Source organism: Mycteria americana, chromosome 8 (assembly GCF_035582795.1).
Source record: "Mycteria americana isolate JAX WOST 10 ecotype Jacksonville Zoo and Gardens chromosome 8, USCA_MyAme_1.0, whole genome shotgun sequence".
Taxonomy (NCBI): Eukaryota; Metazoa; Chordata; class Aves; order Ciconiiformes; family Ciconiidae; genus Mycteria; species Mycteria americana.
This window is the reverse complement of record NC_134372.1, coordinates 14,042,596-14,057,831: the sequence shown is the minus strand read 5'-3', so window position 1 is coordinate 14,057,831 and position 15,236 is coordinate 14,042,596. Positions and strand designations below refer to the sequence as shown.

Genomic DNA, 15,236 nt, shown 5'->3' with positions numbered 1-15,236 from the left:
AAAGCTTAGTAATCTCTCTTAAGAAAAAATATAAAAAGTAATTAAAAGCCTTTTTTTTTTAATGCAAGATACCTAAAATGATTGGGATTATCAGTCATGTACATAGGCCTATCAGAAAATGAACTTTTGTGTACACAAGACACATGCCCTGGCTAGTTACTGATTAGCTTGTGAGGGTAAGCAGCTAGGTAGATCCAGAAGGCAAGACAGCTGAAAAAAAGAATCTGAAAAGGGAAAAAGCTTTGTGGACCAAGTATTGGCCAGAAGTGATTTGGAACAGTGAAGCAAAAAACTGTGATATATTTAATTCATACTGTGTTCAAGAAAACAAGTTTTCACATGCATTCTATGTAAATAACAGGATTGTACTGAGAAAATAAGACACTCCATGTTTTCCAGCAGGAGTCTGTCTGTAAAACCTTAAATGTCCTCTAAGAATTTGGGTCGAGGGAGATATGAATGAGAAAACCATGATAGCAGTATGAAAGCATATCTCTTCGTGAATGACAGCAATAGGGCAACAGACTTTCCTTGGGTCTTGCATTTTGATGTACACTTTGGGCACAGTATTGTCCTATTCTCTAGACAGAAGCTGAACAGACCTTCTATTAAGTAAGTGGTAGACAACATTTGAATATACCAAGTATGTATCATATCCTGAAATACTTGGAGTATACTGAAATCCTGGAGTAGCATTATTAAGTACTTTGTTGCATGTTCTGATTTTTGTGTTCTGAGTTGCTGAGTATTTGTCAGCTCTTTAGGAATGGGATAAGCATTAATGTTGAGGATAACATTACTCTCAAAAACAATTCTTCATGTTTGTAATACAAAGAAAGAGAGAGGGAAAGACAATCAGCACTCTTTTGTTTATTTGTATTGTTGTTTTTCAGTGCACTGGAAGAGACTGGCTTTACTGCCTTAAGCAATCCTTTTACTGGTCCTTTTGTAGACTACACCAGAAACAGCAGAAATCTGGAATAAAGAACAAACCAAAAATTTGGTTGAACAGTATTATTAGAGCTTCAGTGTCATGAATGAAGAGACCTGCTGACTAGCTCACAGAACCTGTCCTTTACTGAAGCAACATTTACCCTTTGGTAGAAGACATAGCTAGAAAATAAGATGAATGTCTTGTCAACTCTGAAATACACAATGCAAAAATATTCTTACACACCAAGCACAACTTCTAAACAGGGGTTTAGGGAAACTTAAATGTATCCTGTGTTAGATGTGGCTTTACCAACTCCAAGTTATCAGGGTTTTAGACCAGTGAGATAATTGTTCTCCAAAAGCAATAAAGGATTGACACTATTACTTTAAGGGAAGGTGAGTATCCTTTCTTGATTCACAGAGTAACTTCTAGTTAGCCTCTGTTGAAGATGCACTCAGGCATATGTAACTGGCACAGATATAAGTCAATTCAGGAAAATTATTGAGACTCAAATCATGATGTTTGACAATCCTATTTGTTTTACAAGTTTTACTACAATTCTTGTCACTTCAGTAATCTTCAAAAGCTATGTTGCCATTTTGTTGATAAAATAGGATACTACTTGAAATCCAACCTCTTTTGTGTTTTGTTTTGTTTTTTTCTTTGGTAAGAGTAAGGAAATAGGGTTCTACAGAAATTCTGTGACGACTTGCAGCTAGATAGTTTTCTAAGAATGAAACAAAGTTAATAACTTTATAGAAACACGTAAGTAGTAGGTAAAATTTTATATAGATTATTTTCTATTCTTCAGGCATAGGCACAGTGAATACAGTGTTTCAGTCTGAACATTCCAGTCTTACAGCTATAAAACTGTGTCTTTGTGCCTAAGATGCAAGATCTACATTTCAAATTTATCAAAAATATACAATGAAAACTTTGTTCACTGAATTCTTGGATTAAACCTGCACAAAATTGTAGAATATTATCTAACATGAAGGAGAAAATTATTTAATAGTTTTGCTTTACTTTACATAAAGATTTTTTCTAAACTCAAAATTTTAAGCCTGCTACTCTAGAGGTTTGGTCTTGTTTTTTTTGGTTTTTGTTTTAATAAACTAATCTGGATATTTGTGAACTCACCTCTACTAGCTTTCCTCCACAAATCTCTGCAGTATGATGATAGTTGGGAAAATCAGCTACTATTTTCCCATCTTCCATTTTAACAGTTGCCTGTAATAGAGTAAGGTTTAATGAGTAATAGAGAAAGGTTTAATGTTCCCTGGGGTTACCGGCATTTATATTATCAGATACACTGTAAACATCTGTACACCTGATGCTTAAAGTTTTTACTTTTAAAAAAGTAGAAGTTGTGTGTTACACATGAAGCTTCATGAACAAGATTAAAATCCTTGTGCTTAGTTCTTAAATGTTCACAACTTAAATAATAGAAAAATGTTCCTCTCACAATACATGCAAGTTCCATATCTACACAATAAATCAGATAATATTAGTTCATAGCTCTAAAAATTATTGGACTATGCTTCTCATTCAGCCCTCAGTGTTTTATGTGGTTTTCTCGTTTTGACAGTGAAGTAAAAGGCATGATTGTATGAGTTAATTTTGAAGTAGCATTCTCGGTAACCTGCCTGCAAGCAGCACAAAAGTCACTGTGGACAAGTGATGTGAATCTTTACTCTAGATCCTGAGTTTCAGACCTCTAACTACACTAGAATTCATCTCACTCATTTAAGTATAGGTGAACATGACTGCACAGTCTGCAGTCACACCTTTATAGTATAATATGTGCCAACTGCTGTAAGAGCTGCTTCTGTATGGAAGAAGTATGCCAGGATGCTACTATGAAGATCACAAATACTACAGCAGCTCAGCTGACCGCCAAAACTAAATACATAGTTCCATCACAAAATCAGCCTTGTCTGTATAACTCTTCAGTCTTGCCTATGTTTTAGTAATAAAGACAGATGAGCCAGTCATATTTAGAGGAGAAAAAAGTAATTTGCAAAATGAAGAGATCAGTGGTATTTTTTACCAGGTACAAGGAAACCCTCTTACTAGTTTAGGTATTATTTAGTGACACTATACTAAAAGGCAGTGGTTTCTCTGCTGAGAGTCATTTACTCTACCTCCATCTTTGGCTGCTCAATAGACTTTGGACTGCTGAAGTGCCTAGGGCCAAAAAGAAGAGAATGGAATATGTAATATTTCAAAATTGTTGAGTTTGCAATAAAATGACCACGTAGAATTGTGTCTTATTCTATCTGTTAGGTTTCACAAAGATTTCTGAAAGCCTAAGACATGGCTTTTTTCCTCTCATAATCAGAAAGGTATGACTAAAAAAAGCATTCTGGAAATCATGCAATGCTATTGCTATTCTCAGTTTGTCAGAGCTCCCTGATGCAACTGGTGGTTTTCCTGTCTCTTCAATATGTATAAAGCCAGTAATCTATTGTAGGGTTCTGGACACCTCACAAATGCAGAGTTTAGCTGTCCCAAACTGTCTTATCCCTTTAAATAGATGAGAAATGAATAAGGTAAGTAAAGCAACCATTTTACAGCAGGCTTTGTATCAAGATTTTGTCCATGACAGGAGCAGATCAATACTGTGTAATCTTCCTTGTTGCTAGAGGATGCCTGAGTTGCAAGTTGCTCTATACTTCCAACAAGAAGGAGGATACAGAGGTTTTTTTTTTTCTTTTTTCTCTTCACTTTACACAGTCTTTTGTTTAAGGCTTGGGCACAGGTGACTTCAAAAGGTAAGCACTGCTGACAGGCATAGGCAGAGCTAGGGACCATAGCACTCCCCTCAGAGTATGCTGCAGTTGCTGTACGGTGCTGGACAATGACACAGCTGCCAACCAGCTCTTTAGAGTTTTAATGAACATTATGTTTGCTTGAACTGCAACACCAGTAGATGCTTGACACTCTACCCTCATTCTTTATTAGTCTGTACAGTTCTGAAGCTCCAGCTCTCTTTAAAATCAGATTTAGATTTTTGCTAGGGACATCAAGAAATGGGAAAAAATCATGTTTCTAAGCTATGACAGATAAAAAAATAATTTAAGGAAGATGTCTTTGAGACAGATTTGGTTTTCATCCTAAATGAAAAAACAACTGAGACAGCATAGAACTTAAGAGCTAAATTAATTTACCTTGAACTTTTTACCACCCATTGTCTCCATGTCTGCTTCCTTGCCAATTGTGAATGTGTTGGTCATGGTGCGGCCTCCTGGAAAATGCTGTGTCCAGGTGAAGTCATTTCCATTCTGCACCACCTCAGTGACTATTTTGCAATTCCTTCCCATTTCAATCTTGTCACTGGCGAGACCTTAATCAATAGAAACATACAGTTTATCAAATCTAATAGCCTACCAGCTGTATTTGAATTGAAGCATGCTAATGGTATGCTTGTTCTCAGGCACTAGTGTATGAGCATCTGATTTGTTTTGTTGTTGTTTGTTTTTTTTTTTTTTTTTTTTTTTTACAGCAGTATCAAAGCTCTGAGTTTAAATTACTGGTATAAAGGAATATATAGGTACATCAATGCATTTTCTAAAATACTAAGTTTTGGTCTTGCATTCTTTCCCCTGAGAAATGATACACAGAATAAATATATAGATACAAAGTATATATAAATATTCCCTTCTACTTAATCTACACATGCAGGTGCATGGAATTTAATGTGTATGAACTTGGTGCCTTTGCTATATAGTTGCGCATACCTATTTACTATTTGCCATTGCTTTTTAAATAAATGAATATAAGCACTGAACTTATGTGCACAGATCATAGCGTCCCTAAGAGATTTTACAGGGTAATCTGAAACAGGTTTGCACAGTCTTCTGAAAGCATTCACAGAAACCTGTTCCTGGGTAAGATTTTGACAAGCATTTTCATACTAAATTTATACCCCCACCGATGAATACTAAGGACAGAAAAAGTGATCTTCATGATCATTATACTGCACACATCTTGGCCCTTCATTCTGCTGCCACTGCAAAGGAATACTACTTCTGTAGAACAGGGCTATTTCCTGTGGCTGACAGTGCTTCTTAAAAGAATGAAAACTAAATCTCCTTGCTGAAGTGCAGAGCACTCCTACCAGTCTTAGCCTCTGTTGATCTCAGCACACTTCAGTAAAATAACCTTTTTTTTAAAAAAGTTATTTTTAAATAATTTACAACCTTTAAGACTTACACCCCAAGACATACTTACCAATCTTCTTCACAAAGTCATCATAGTTCTCATCACCTTCGAATTCGTATTTGCCTGCGAATGCCATGTTGCCCTGGTGATGTGGCTGGTAAAGCAGAATAGCAGCTGGAACAAAGAAGAATGGATAAGTGCAGATGGCTTGAGGCCCTTGTTTTTATAAACCAGCCCAAGCTGTTCAGCCCACCTATACCCACACCCCTTGGAAATATACTTTTATGATGTGTGAGTCACTAGCATGGATGCCATTGACCTGCATGAAAATCAAGGTTATAATTCAATTATACACCCTTGACAATAATCTGGAGATCAGCAGAAATCAAGGACAAAACCTCGATTTTGGTTTTAGTGCATATTTAAACAAAGTTATATATTTTTACTTTAACAAAGTTATATATTTTTACTCTGGTGAGACCTCACCTGGAGTACTGCGTCCAGCTCTGGAGCCCTCAGCACAAGAAGGACATGGAGCTGTTGCAGCACATGCAGAGGAGGGGCACAAAAATGATCCAAGGGCCGGAGCACCTCTCCTACAAGGACAGACTGAGAGAGTTCGGGTTGTTCAGCCTGGAGAAGAGAAGGCTGCAGGGAGACCTTATAACAGCCTTCCAGTACTTAAAGGGGGCCTATAGGAAAGACGGGGACAGGCCTGTTGTGACAGGACAAGGAGCAATGGTTTTAAACTAAGGGAGGGCAGAGTTAGACTGGATTTAAGAAATAAATTTTTTACCATGAGTGTGGTGAGGCACTGGAACAGGTTGTCCAGAGAGGTAGTGGAGGCCCCATCACTGGAAACATTCAAGGTCAGGTTGGATGGGGCTCTGAGCAACCTGATCTCGTGAAAGATGTCCTCCCTGCTCTTGCAGGGGGGTTGGACTAGATGACCTGTAAAGGTCCTTCCCAATCCAAAGCATTCTATGAGTCTATACTTTGAAGATTCCACTGATTTTGCAGTCAGGATGGAATAATGGTAAAATATGTTATAATGAAACAGGGAGAAAACGGCTTCAAAGCAGTGTCCTTAGATCCCAGCCTTGCTCTATTTGGAAGCATACCCTGTATTAGTTAAAATACGAAAATAAGAAACAAGCTGCACAGATTCCTAAGTAATTCCAGTAGGATATGGACAATGACAAGATTCTGGGTAAATTACTCTACCTACACATGTCTTACCTTATCTCCACACAGAAAAAAGCATTATGAAATATTTTACACTACTTGGATATCAAGTACATTAGATTAGTCCATGGCACCATGTTCCCATACTTTATTTAATATCAATAGACAAACAGTGCTTTGTATTGCTCAGCAAATGTTTGCAGAAAGTACAAAAAATATACTTATTTTGGAAAAGCAGAGCTCTGATTTATGTAAGATAACCATATGTTAAAAGTCAGGGAGTCTACTGGGTAATTTAGAATGGATACAGGAGATTTCCTATGCCTAATTAATCCATTGCCACACACAGATAGCAGGGTAGGAAATTCCCAGCTGCTGTGTATTGGCATAGCTCGACTGGCTGAGGATACAGACCAACAATTTTTAATCTGAACAAAAACATTCCTAGGATTTATGTGAAAATGGTATCAAAGACTGGAATTTTATTTAATTTAATTAAAGTAGTAAATTTGGGAAGGAACTGAAAGTCTACTTTTCCGTGGTTTTATAAAAGTCTGGAGAAATATATAACAGAGTTCAACAAGTTTTGCTGTATGCAAAGTAGGTTCCATTTCTTAAATGCAATTAACTTAATCCCACATGCTAATGCAAGAAAATGTCTGTTTAGAGTCAAGAAACTGATCAGAAGAACAACAGGCACATAGGCTGGATGATTAAAAACATGGAAGTCAAAGGTCCACTAAACTTCACCATTGCTGTCCCTGGTATACTTTCAAATTAATGTATCTATGTAACCATTTCTGTATTTCTAACTGATAGACTTACCCATATTCCACTCTGTCAGAGAATGAGACAAACTTCAGCAATGGGATGAAACTTCAGTAAAATGTTAAATATCATAAATCATGGTACATCATTACTATAAAACTATACAAATTAGAAGCATTGCTATATGTAACAGTTTTATTACCAATAACATTGTCTTTGAGTTCACACAGTCAGTTGTACACTCCCTCAGCCTGTGCTCTAAATCCTGCCTGTTGGAGAGAGTAGTGTAGTTTGCAAGCTTTCTACTGAGTTGAAACAGAATGGTGCCTCTTGGTGAATCCTGCCTCCTACAGGTCCTCTCTCGTATGGTCACATACTGGCTGTGTCTTGATGCAGCCTCACAGATTCGGGACTGGATATAGATTATGTTATACCAGCATTAAATTCAAGAGGAGCTAGAAATAAGACAGCCTGTACCCACCTTCTTTGTCACAGCATACCAGTGTGCTCCACAACTCCTTAAATTAGTATCTGTCAGGGGGAATTAAGGTTTTATTAAACTTAAAATATTTGCTATATATACATATATATTGTCAGGGTATGTTGCAATTCAATGAAAACAGTTCTCTCTAATTTGTATTAATTTTTAATTTTACTTATTAAGCTGCTTTCTTTTATGCAAAGCCTCTGCTGTCTGTAGTTATACAGCCTTTAAACCAATTACAGAATACGCAGGGAATATGAGGTTTGAATAGGAAAACATTTCCTGTCTTAGGAAAGTTTTTGCAGTTTCAAAACTTTTCCTTACAGGGGAAAAATGAGAGGGATTCCAGAATAACATACTGACTGATGGGTAAAAAGTCCGAATCAGAAGAGAAGGGGACTTCTAATGGAAAAAAATTTTCTGACCAGAAAAAGCTGCAGAAAATTCCAAGTCAGTTTTGTGACAGATTGTACCTGTGGACTGGAAAAGACCTTCTCTCATGTTTATTAGTTGGGAATTTATGTTATTTCTGGGGGTTTTTTTAGCTAGTTCCTCTTCTGAAGTCTGAGAGAAAGTAACTTCAAAATCTTATGTCTTCTTATGAAAGAAAACATAGAACTTTGAAATGGAGATGTCATTTTTGAAGTTGACACCAACCCTTTTAAAACTATTTGTTTGGGTGTATGCTCCTGGCAGGAAAGCAGTTTTCTAGAACAGATGCAGAAAGTGAACAAGAGTGAAGCATAACAAAATCATGGTCAATCTGTAAAATAAAAATGGAACAAATGTCCTAGGAACTACTGCCTTCCCACCCCTAACCCTTCACTCTCCCCATATTTACTCACCTTTAAATTGTACCATGCTGTGCAGTGGCTGACTATATTGTGCTGGAGTTCATGATGCCACAAAGGCCATACCATCTGCTGTCTGCATGCAATTAAAAGGATGTCTCTGTACATGAAATAGAAGAGAGCCATATACCTTCCCTCTGTGAATGTTCTCTGTGTCCTGTGATTAGCATTCAAAACACAGGGGTGTGGGAGAAAAGTATGAAACTGGGAGTTTCTGTACCAATTAAAACCACATAAGATTCAGGGAAGGAACAGAGAAACTTGTTTTGCTGCCAGTGTTACCTTTGCACTTTTGACTTTAAAGTGTCTGTAAAATGATTCTGACTGTCCCACAACCATATTTGACACTTAGTTTTTTAATTAAAACTCCTTCAACTTAATCCCAAGATTGCCGAACTCAATGACCAATTGTGCAGGAGCAGACAACTGAAAAGGAAACTTTCTTTATCAGCTGGACCCAGATGCTTAGGCCCTATCTATATAAAGAAAAACAGCATTAGCATGGAAAACAGTGAAGTGGTTGCACATACGTAGAAGCCTCAGTTCTTACTGCTATGGTAAAGCTAAGCAGATATCAGTTAAGCTACAACAGTGTAAACTCTATGCCATTAATAGAGGCAAAAATCCTAGTAATTTCAGTCATACACAGATTTGAAAACACCATTTAGAGGAAAGTATTATTAAGCCTATTTCATACATGGGAAAGCTGAAACACTGAGAAAAAGTGACCTATCAGAGCTTATGATATAGTGAATGGATGACGCAGCCAGTAAGAAATCCTAAGTCCAGGCATTAACCCAGTGTCCAGAGGATGGCACATTAAACATTCTTTTAATAAACAAGCCCTTCCTTAGAAGCAAACGACGAGAGCTCTGAGCGACCAATTACTTTCAGTCACCCAGGGAGTTTTACATTTGCTCCACTGATGGGCTGTGAGAATCTTTACAGCTGCTTAGCACAACTGGCTGAGCAAGTCCCTAGTTAAGATTCTTGCTGTCTCCATGTGGCTCTGTGTATACTGAAAGACAACCAGTGTCCAGCCCCAACTGTGCTTTTGGAGAGTGGGTGACCGGTGAGACTGTTCTCAGGTTAGCTGAGCACTGAAGGCCTCTGTCTTGCACTAGGCTCTTGGTGTTCCAGAGAGACATGCACAACCCTGTGAAGAAGGTAAATGAACTCAAGCCATAAACTATTCTGTTTACATAAAACTTATTGGGGGACAATACCACTGGCATAGTAACCAGGACCTTCCACATGGACCTTGGAAGATAGATCGAACTGGATAAGAAAAATGCCACAGTTGGGTGACACAGGAAAAAGATAATCAGATTATATGAACAGTACTTGAGCTTTTATGTTCTGTGTCTCTAAAGATCAAATTATATTGATAGCTTTCGTGTGATGTGATATAAAAATGCTGACATCTACACAACTATACAATACTTAGAGCTTGCCTGCAGTGGGAATGTGGTGGGCATAGAGCCAGTGCGTAGTACAGTAAATTACCAATGAATAACTATTTGACTGGGTGGGTCACTCTTGCCACACAGTAAGTATGAGTTTATTCACCTCCAAGGAGTTGTACGCTACGCTGTACATGAAAGTTCCAGGACAGGTTACAAACATCCATCCAAACAACAAAGGTAAGGCTACACAGTGTTAATAAACGTGCTTGCTCAGCCTGGTTGCTCAGGATCAGAATGAGCTTAGAACAAGTTTTGAGCAAACATGCCATCATCTGTAGCTGTCTGTGCAGGGTTTTATATGCATTGTGAATTTGCACCCATGTTTCTGCTCACTTATTCTAAAATAAATCCTTATTTTCATTCCTGCCTTTTTTGTTATAAAATGTAATTAAATTTGATAGTGTATTGGAGAATGAAGAATTTCATTAAGCAGTCTCCCAAATACTGAGTCAGGACAATGTTTATTCCAAGAATAAAGGAATGGAGGCCCTCTGACTTTACTGAAGTTATGATCACTTGCACAATCGCTAAGGTGAGTCATCCAAGTCCCTATCTCTTCAGTTTCAGCTAAAACCAGTATCCACTTAATGACCTTACACTTTGCATTTACAATATTCATGATTTTCCTGTCTCTTCAGAGCTGTGATGTTGATGTTGCTTTTGCATACCCCTACAGCAGTGCTTCATCCTTAGTGGGCCGGGCTTTGAAATAAATGGTGCAGAGAATGTCAGAATTATCCAGTTAAAAAAAAGAAGAATACATTAAAACAAAATTATCTATGTCTATGTATACACGTATTTAAAATACATTACGTGTATTTAATCTGTTCCAACTACTACAATGTAGAGCCTGCACACTGCTGCAAACAACCTTGGTTATGTTATACTTCTGCGTAACAGAACTCAGTTCAAATCCAACTGAATTAACAGCTATAACTGAGACCAGTGGAAAAATAAGAGGTATTTCCCTGGCACAAGGTGAGAATCGTAACAGAGAAAGGCAAAAGAATAAAAAGCTTCAGGTGTAAAAGCTGAAAACAGCTTTCAGAAAGTAGACATTATCTTCAGTGTACTCGGCACTATCTATCATTTTCAATGGAGAAAGATGCAGCTGTTCTTTACGTAGGTCAAAGAAAATATCATTACTCTATCGGAGACTGTGTCTGCCATCTGGTGGCCAACTGTCAGGGCCTGTATGCCAGATAGCACGTCCTACACTGAGCCCTCACCTCACCCATGAAACCTCTGACTTCAGTTAGAGCGTGCCAGGGTTTGCAACTAGCCCCGTGCCACAGCTGAATCTCCAAGATGAATTGCCGATCCCCTCGTTCTCTAACTGTAAAAAAAATAAATTCCTGTAAAAATAAAAGTAATGTTAAATGTATCATTTATATAATATATAAAAATATATCAGTATTTATACAAGCAATTATCTTCATATGTTTCATTTTGGGACATAGTTCTAAATGAAGATGATTTCCTAAGCATTGGTTTAAGCAATGAAATATCATACAGTATTAGCCTTTCTTAAACACAAATACATTTGTATTGCTCACTTGGCAATCAACAACACACAGGACTGCTTCATACAGATTTAATTAAACATTATAGATCAGAGGCCAAATGCTGGCTCCCCTGAATTCAGTGGGAACCATCTGCAGTTGAACTAACACTTCAACAAAATTTAATGAATCTAACTTTATGTGCAAATGCTATTTGTGGCAGACTGGCATTTCTGAAACCCACCGAGTGGATTCAGCTGCCACAGAGAAACACAAATAAGGGTGCACATACTTCGATGGAGCAGCACTGCTTCCAGACAGAATGCAAGGAAATGGCATAACCTTATTTTGCAAGGTCTAGGGTGCACAGGCTTTTTACACTGAATTTGTCTCACTGAGTGGGAAAAAAACCCAAAACAACCCCAAAATATGCATTCACGGTTGTGCTTACCTAACTTTGAATCCTGAGTCACTGATCTAACATCAAAACATAGTAAATCACACTATTTGAATGTGTATTTGACACTATTTGTGTATAATAATTTGACACTATTTGTGACACTATAATGTGTATTTGACACTATTTGAATGTGTATTGTCAGGACTACAGGCAGGAATCAAACTGTAAGTTACAACGCGAAGTTATACAGAAAAGCTCAACACTGTATTTGAATCTATCAGGATGACGTGAGTTGTAACTGTGTGGCTGCTGTAGATAGTTAGCACGAATAAGTTGTCAAAGAAGTAAACTCTTGTGGAAGCTTATACCCAAAGGACAAGTTCATCTAAAGTGAGCAGTTAATTCCCTCTGTCTCCCAAGTCAGCTACCTCTGATATGCAAAATAGCTGAGTCTTCAAATGTTAGTAGGAACAGAAGGAACTTTCAGGAACCAAACGAAAGGCCTTGGATATCTTTAGATATCTTAGAATTTACTTGCTACAAAGTCATAAATATAACACTTTTGCATTCTTTTTGTCATGTCGGAGTCACCCTGCCCTTGATTGTCTCCCAGCATGCTTTAAAGTTTATTAACCTTTCAGATGCTTTGTATAAAGCCAACTGAGATACACTGAAAGACAAAATGGAGATAAGGAAAGTAATTCCATTAGTGAATGAACTAGGCTGAGTGACTATCTTTGAAGTGCTTTTAGAACTGGAATGCAATTGAACAAGGAGTACAGATTCAAAATAAAAGTAGGAACTCTCCAGTGAAAAGAAAGTTACACTTAATGATTCTTTCAGAATGAAACTTGATCAGGAAAGCTTGTAAATTCTTAAAATAGCTGTATCTGGCAATTATTCAGCAACCCTCCATAGTAAATGGCTAATGATTATTAATTCCTTTGGTATTCAGAGTAATCATTCATAATGAATTCAGAATGAACTCATTTGGTGTTAATGTAATGTGTAATTCCATGGGAGTCCTATTATAATGTTGCCTTATTAAGTATCCATTTAGTATAGTACTAGGCATTACTATTCTAAACCCATAAGCACTAGAAAAATAATTACAAACAAGATGTGGCTGAATTGTTGAAAAGCTAATGCTTGTTACAGAGTCCAAATATTTAACAGAAATGCACCAGCCAGCTCTACAGGACTTCTACAGGTGACACAGTACAGACTCTGTCCTTGCCCCAGATGTGACATTCTGATGGGTAGGATCTGCCTAACAAAAAACAGGAAAGAAAGGATCCTACCAGAAACTCAGAGATACAAACATTTGCAGGGGAGAAAGGCACAGATCTTCCAAAAATCCAGTATTTTTGGGACTCCCTAAAAGCAAATGTGATCATTTCCTGCCAAAACACTATCAGGAAAACCTTTAGTCTGTTTGGATCTCCAGAAAGGTAGTTTCCAGAGAGCAAGATAAGCAAGTGATTCATTCAAGCTGTGCAAGCTGGCATAGCCTCTGTAGGAAGTGTTTGGTTCTGCTGCCCCTGACTGGTGTTCCTGATCTCTGAGTGCTACCTCAGTGGGATTGCTGAGGTCTGTTTTGGGCAACTAAAAGACAGAAAACTAAACCTAGGGAAAAATATATGAAAGAAGTAGTGCCTGGTTTTCAGGTGGTTTCATCAGTTTTCAGCTGATTTGGTTCTCTGAACTGCCTCAATTGCACGGTCAGGCCCTGCCAGTACAACAGGAGGTACAAGAGAGAGGAGGGGAAGATGAATGGCATCATCATCATCATCAACACATAGCCCTTTCATTGGCCTAGCAATGACTGCAAACCACACAGCGACTGAGAACAGCCTGAGGATATGACAGTGCTGCTTAAATTGCTCAAGTTATTCCTAGCTGTTTTTGAGCCACCTCCTACTTTGTGCTGGCACAACCATTTATGCAGCAGTGTAGCAACCAGAGCGAGGGTCTCATTTGAATTAAAAATACCAAAGATAAAATGAAAAGGTATTTTTCAGCTGGATCAGTGCTCTGATCCAGTTCTTCACATGATCACACAAACAGTTGTACTGGCATAAGGCAAGTATTGGCATGGAGAAGGGAACAAGCAGCTGGTGGAATATCAGCACAAGGTGGCTATGCCACTGAAAAACGCTCACTGTAATCATGGTCAGAGTTATACTTTATGATCTATATTCAAAGAATAAAGACATCCAAACTGATAATCGTAAACAAGGTTCTGGAGAGGAAAAGCAGAATTATGCTCATGCTAATTTAGCTAGTAATGTGTTCACTGAACAGGTTCACTGAACAAATTTTCTGCAAGCTGAAGGCTCAGTACAAATTCTCTGAACTCATTATTTCCTATTGTCTCTTCAGAGTTCAACACCCAAGTAAATGAAATCGGCACTCCTGGACTCAGAAGCACCAAAACAAAGAACTGGGAGGGAAATCTCTGTTATCATTCCAGTCTCTTCTAGAATTGATAGCAGTCTATACAATTTCTTGTCTTTGTTACTGTAGCAGGCAGTTTACTCCCTGGTATGTAAAAATCTTCTTTTAATTTCTAGTTTAAATTAATGCATGATATTTCTAAGTCTGTTTGTACTTGTGCTAGCATTGCCCCTTCTCTTAAGTAGAACTTCTTTGAGTTTAGCCCAAAGTGCTTTAGAGAGCAGCTACATCCTCTTTTTTGCTAGGGTAAATTAAACTGGCTAAGCCATGCCAAACTCTGTTAGACAATTCTGAAATGACAGACTACTACTTCCTCTTATCATCCAAGTATTCCTCTTCACTTGCTCCAATTTCAGAAACCAAAAAGGTTTCCACCTTTTTGGAACAGAGGTGACTGTGACCTATAACATTTTCCAGCTCAACAACAGGTTTCATTGGTACACTCCCCACCTTTCAAAATAAGATCATTAACAGACATACTAAAATGTTTTGGTTTTACAGTAAGATTGATACCAGCAACTTCTTGGAATCTAATTGTTCTTTTCTTTCTTGAGGATTCTTCCCTTTAATCAGTTATCTTATACTAATGTCATCAATTGCATCCAATTCAATGGTAATGGGGACTGATACCAGAAATAGGAAGCGATCTTGATTTTTAAGTTTTAGTAATGACTACAACAGAAAACTTGAAGATTTTTGTTATGCCACTTTTGACTCATGTAATCAGAAAATGCACAGTAAAACTAACTTTGGCTACTATCAATTTGGCTCACACAAAACTGTTAAGATTTCTTTGAAATACCATCTTTGGATTAAGAGACACTATGGAACATTTTGAACCTCAATGGTTTTAGTCTAATACAGACAATTTTTAAAAAGTTGCTAAAATGAAAGATATAATTAAAGCCTATCTGCAGAGTCTTCTGGTAAAAGCAAACTGAGTTAAAGATACTACCTCTATATATTTCTTTGTTCCATGTATTTATACTAGAAGTCCCTAACAGAAAGTAACTATAGTTCTAATA

At 37.5% G+C, this 15,236-nt stretch overlaps 1 protein-coding gene across 8 annotated transcripts in view; it reads right to left on the bottom strand.

Annotated features, from left to right (window-relative positions):
- Positions 1 to 853: 853 nt before the first annotated feature.
- Positions 854 to 15,236, bottom strand: part of FABP6 (fatty acid binding protein 6) — a 46,246-nt gene continuing 31,863 nt past the window's right edge. For 2 of the 8 annotated variants that reach the window (XM_075509891.1, XM_075509892.1), the window contains exons 3-6: positions 5,168 to 5,272; positions 4,105 to 4,280; positions 2,075 to 2,164; positions 854 to 975 (exon numbers count right to left, since the gene is read on the bottom strand). In XM_075509891.1, the coding sequence (XP_075366006.1) occupies positions 922 to 975; positions 2,075 to 2,164; positions 4,105 to 4,280; positions 5,168 to 5,272 (425 nt within the window). In that variant the 3' untranslated portion in view covers positions 854 to 921. Of the gene's footprint in view, positions 976 to 2,074; positions 2,165 to 3,078; positions 3,122 to 4,104; positions 4,281 to 5,167; positions 5,273 to 5,584; positions 5,708 to 7,532; positions 7,583 to 8,380; positions 8,544 to 15,236 lie in introns of those variants that run through there. The other 6 variants (XR_012776857.1, XM_075509896.1, XM_075509894.1 and 3 more) reach the window with 6 other exon arrangements.